Source organism: Chanodichthys erythropterus, chromosome 8, assembly GCF_024489055.1.
Source record: "Chanodichthys erythropterus isolate Z2021 chromosome 8, ASM2448905v1, whole genome shotgun sequence".
NCBI lineage: Eukaryota > Metazoa > Chordata > Actinopteri > Cypriniformes > Xenocyprididae > Chanodichthys > Chanodichthys erythropterus.
In genome coordinates, this window is record NC_090228.1 from 26,309,710 (window position 1) to 26,314,949 (window position 5,240).

General features: G+C 39.4%; 1 protein-coding gene and 1 pseudogene across 1 annotated transcript; both read left to right on the forward strand.

Moving 5' to 3' along the window:
- The first annotated feature begins 2,736 nt into the window (after positions 1-2,736).
- Positions 2,737-3,558, forward strand: LOC137025095 (GTPase IMAP family member 5-like). The gene has a single exon (XM_067393128.1). It carries the CDS (start codon positions 2,737-2,739, stop codon positions 3,556-3,558), a length of 822 nt encoding a protein of 273 aa, XP_067249229.1.
- Positions 3,559-3,858: 300 nt separating this feature from the next.
- LOC137025096 (GTPase IMAP family member 7-like) lies at positions 3,859-4,794 on the forward strand (annotated as a pseudogene).
- The last annotated feature ends 446 nt before the right edge of the window (positions 4,795-5,240 follow it).

A 5,240-nucleotide genomic window follows, 5' to 3' on the forward strand; every position in this document is an offset into this window, starting at 1 on the left:
TCCACCCTTACATTTTTCCATATTCTCACTTACATGTGCTCTCCTCCCACACATCTTTCCCATGTACTCCCCGGCCTTTCTACCATAGTCATTTCACCAATTATACTTCAGGTGTTGCTTATAGGGAGGCCGATTCGCTTCTAATGCCTGGATACGACCCCCGACCCAGGTGTGGTGCTGCTTCGCCTTACCGTACCGAGTCCAGCTCCTAAATCGGCGGTCACCCGTTTTGATGAGCCAGAATGGTGGTCCTGGCCGTTACTTCCTTGCTTGTACATCATGAGGTTAGTTTGTGGTCAGGCTAATGAGTTGGTTGACCAGGCCAACCCATGGGTTTACCCTCTTAGCCATACTCGGGTGAGTACGTTTCCAGCGGGACCACGTGGAGGTGAGTGCTCGCTATGATTTATCCGTCCCAGGCGGCCTTTACCCAAGGAGCTACCTTTACACAGTACGGCTCCCTCTACACGGGCAGGATCACAGGCACCACCCATTTCCCAGTCCCTCGGGGGCGGTACTGAGATGGTGTGGCCGACTGCCAACTAGTGTACATTTTTGACTTTATCTCTCATGGCCTTCTGCCAACTGATGGTCAACCCTTTTCCAATGGGCCAAATGAAACATTGTATCAAACCAGTCAATACTCCCCAGAAGCCTTCACATGACACCCTTAACAATGGTCTTGTTCAATTCACAGCCACCTGTTAACTGGTGGAAAATTACCAACAAAATATGCTCAGTGGCCATGTTCACTTCTTCGACACACCTGACCCTTTTAGTCAAATAGGTCAAGAGGCCTCAAAACAGTTCTAGCTTTTATACTAAGCAAACTAATTCTACAATTGTTTTCTATAGGATGGATAAAATACTCCATGAGTATCTGGTGTGACCACCATTTACCTTTTTTTTTAAAGAGTTTTCATAATTGATTGTTCAGCATTGCTTGATCTTTTGCTGTAGGTGATGGTAATGCAAAATTAAGGTGCATTTTTATAACATATTTTTTTGATAAGAGATTAGATACTGGATGAGTTCAGTAAATCAAATATTACATGATGAATATGTCATAACCAAAACATAACCAATTTCATCTAAAGGCTGATTTATACTTCTGCGTCGAGTGTATGCCGTAGCTATGGCGTAGGCTGTGTGTAGCACGTGTAGCCTGATGTGCACCTCTTCAAAAATGTAACAACGCGTCAATTCTACGCGGACCGCAAGCTTTATGATTGGTCTGTTAGAACCCCTCCCGCAGGTTAAAAAACTGGCGCGGAACAATCGGAGAGCGAGCACTTTCAGCTTCCATATGAATGAAAAAACACTGTTTCAGGAGACACATACAGTCAAACTGCAACAAAAGTCATTACCTATTTGCAGCTTCTCTGCCATTTCTATTTGTAAGCTTCTGTGACAACGTACATGACGAGCTGCTTCTTCTTCGGCTTTTGCCTTGATCCTCAACATGACCACAGACACTGCCTACTAGTGGTCTGCATGCACTGGGATGCGGACAACGATGCAGAAGTATAAATTAAAACAGATGCATAGCTTATGGTGCAGAGGCTCCGGCGTAGGTCCGACGCAGAAGTATAAATCAGCCTTAAGGCTGTGGCTGAAGTCAGTTGTAGTTCTTGTGTTTCTGCTGGTTTTGTCTCTTTTTTCTATTGTTGTTTCTCTTCCCTTCAGTGATTCTGCTTGTTAACAGCAGATGTTCATCACTAATGCTCAATCATCTCTTAATCAATTAATTATCTCATTAACTTAAACACTGCTTCATCGTTACTCTAACACTGTGTTGTATGGACAAATATAACTGGGGATATTGTTGTGGGGTTTAAAGGTGTAAGATGATAAACATGCATAGTGAAACACTTTTTTACAGTAATAAACTGTAAATTAATTTATGGCAACAAACTGCTGAAAAACAGTAATTTACTGGCAACTCTGTTGCCAGCAGATTACTGTAATCATGAGTGTACTGTAAACCTTAGTCAAATTTATTAAATGAAACAAGATAATTTCACTAAAGTATTAAATCAATAATTGATCAGTAGAGTAAATGTTGATTTGAAGTGGTATTTTATGTGTTTTTTTCACAAGATGTTGGTGTTTAATGTTCTGTTGGGATTTAAAGGGTTTCTGTTGTCTGAGTTATGTAGGTCATCATTGTGCTGAAGAGTTGAGCCTGTGCTTCAGTCAGTGATGAGCTGAGAAACACTGATGATATGCTGCATGTTGCTTTATTTAAAGGCAGTGACTGTAGTTGCTGATGCAGTGACAATCTCTTAGCTCATTTTAATAGCACATGTGCTGTTGTTAGCTAGCAGTTATCTGCAAGAGATTTATGATGACATAATGTTTCTAGTTTTAATGCTTTTGTTTAAATTTGTTTTTGTTTTTTTTACTAAATATTACTTTAGTAATATTCTTTTTTTTTTCATAATGACCACATTTGAACTAATTTTTAACTTTGTACGGAGGTTCCATGAATGTCTATATCAGATGTGCACAAGACGTCAAAAAGACATAATAAAAGCTTTCATTCTGGTTTCTCAATGGACATATTTTCAACGTGTGACAAAGATCTTTTGGACAACTTTGCTCAGAGGGAGAGCAAAACAACAAAAAGCAGACGAAAAAGCATGACTGAACAAGTGAAAGGTGAAATAGCTAGGGCTGAAAAGCAGGCATGTTAGAATCATAGAAGCAACTGCAAATCATCAAGAGGTTAATGACATGAATTGTTTGACAGGTGATTCACAGGATCTGAGGATTGTGCTGCTGGGAGTGTCTGGAGCTGGAAAGAGCTCCATAGGAAATGCAATACTGGGTCGAGAGGCATTTAAAGTGAGTGGAACCAGAGAGAGTGAGATACAGGGAGGAAGAGTAGAAGACAGAAACATCTCCATCATCGACACTCCAGGATTCTTCAACACACAACTGACTGATGAAGAGATGAAGAAGCAAATGATGAAGAGTCTGGATCTCTCTGATCCTGGTCCTCACGTGTTCCTGCTCGTCATCAACGTGGAGAACTTTGAGCAGGACAAGAGGAACATTGTGGAGAAAATTCAGGAGAACTTTGGGGCACAAGCTTTGAAGTTCACCATGCCGCTGTTAACTGGAGGAGAAAAAATGTCAAAAAAAGAATGGGTGACCTTTAAATTTAGTGTAAAATTTCGAGATCTAGTCAATTACTGCAGGAATAATTACCATGTGTTCAAAAGTAAACTGACTGATCCAAATAACATCACAAATCTTCTAGACAAAATTAATAAAATCAAACAGAATTATGACCAGCATTACAAAGAGATTTACTTTAAGTGCCAAATAAAAAGCAGAAAAGAAAAGAAAAAACAAGAGGAAGAAAATTACAGAGAAAAAGAACAAGCAAAACATAAAACAAAAATAATCCAGGAAATGAATAAAATGCCTAAATTTATGGAAAATAGCACAACAAATTTTCTGACTGAAAGGAAAAATTTTATCTCTCATGAAACGGAAAAAAATGTGAAAACGCAAGATAGAGTTCCTCAAGAAAACAAGAGCAATGAATAGGAGGTCAGACAATCAGTAAATTCACTGAAAAGTGCATTTGAAAAAACAGCAGAAAATATAGCCCAGAAACCGGAAACACTCTGGAAAATGAGTGGAACAAGAAAATTGGATAAGAAGAAACAACAGACAATGACAGAACAACAATCAACCACTACAGGTAAGTAAAATTGCATTTTACTACACATTTCCCAAATATCATGACACATTTCTTGAAATATAAATTCCTTATATAAATATAAATTCATTTTTTCTACAGCTGTCTGGGCCTCAAAGTCCATAAAGCACAGATACATAAAACCTGGTGAGAACACAGATCTCAGGATTGTGATGGTTGGTAAAACTGGAGCTGGAAAGAGTGCAACAGGAAACACCATTCTGGGACGAGAGGAGTTTAAAGAAGATTTATCTAGTGAATCAGTGACTAAGGAATGCCAACAAAATCAGCAGAAGTCAGTAGAAGGTTGAAGAATCTCAGTGATCGACACTCCAGGACTGTATGACACATTAATCAGTGAAGAACAACTGAAGGCTGAGATTGAGAAGTGTGTCTACATGTCTGCTCCTGGTCCTCATGTGTTTCTACTGGTCATAAGACTGGATGTGAGATTCACAGACGAAGAGAAAAACACAGTGAAATTGATTCAGAAGAACTTTGGAGGAAAAGCTGCATGTTATACAATCGTTCTGTTCTCTAGAGGGGATCAGTTAAACAAATCTATAGAAGATTTTCTGGAAATAAACCCCCAGATTAATAAATTAGTCAGTCAGTGTAAAGGCAAATATCATGTTTTCAAAAACAAAGATAAAGAAAATCGATCACAGGTCACTGAACTGCTGGAGAAGATTGACCGAATGGTGAAGGAGAACAGAGGAGAGCATTACACTAATGAGATGTACAAGGAAGCTCAGAGGAAAAAAGAGGAAGAAGAGAAGAGGAAGAGAGAGGAAGAGGAGAGACAGGACTTAGAAAAAGAAAAAAAGATAAGAGAGGATGAAAATATGAGGCTTCGTAATAATGTTAAAAGTGTGGCCTTAGTGGGAACAGCTGTGGCAGTGTGTGCAGGAGCAGCAGTTGCTGCAGGAGCAGTGAGTCCAGCTTTAATCTCTGGAGCTGTAGTAGCTGGAGGAGGTGTAGCACTGGCCTCAGTTGCTAGTGGAGCAACACTATCTGAAGCTTTAATTGCAGGAGCATTAGCTGCTGGAAATACAGTACTGTCCTCTGTTTATCCACTGTAAAATCAAATGAATTAGACAGAAAAAGCATGCCAACCGATTAGTTTAAAAAAACTACATGAAGTGAAATAGGAATAGTATGTTGTACTGACAAATGCATAGTTAGAATAGTTTACTTACACAAGAGATCTAGTAACTAAAGAAGAACTGTAGAGTACTTGATCATTTACGTTAGATTTACACTTCACTTAGTACAGCTACACTGTAAAAAAATGCTGTAAACAATAAAGCAATATTCTGTGGAAAACGGTGCATTCTGAGCAATATTTGTCATTTGTAAGAAAGTAGCTTACTGCAATATACTGTGAATTAACACCGCTCAAAGTTGACACTCTGACGCCCGTTTCACACTGCAAGCTGAAGCGGCGCATGAGCATAATCACATATTGACTGCAGCTGCAGAGATGCGCGAGTATTCACACTGGAAGTGTTTGTACAGCGTCACAGCA

Bases quoted from the DNA above. Each gene is read 5' to 3' on its own strand.
- LOC137025095 (XM_067393128.1), top strand. From the start codon at position 2,737: ATGAATTGTTTGACAGGTGATTCACAGGATCTGAGGATTGTGCTGCTG.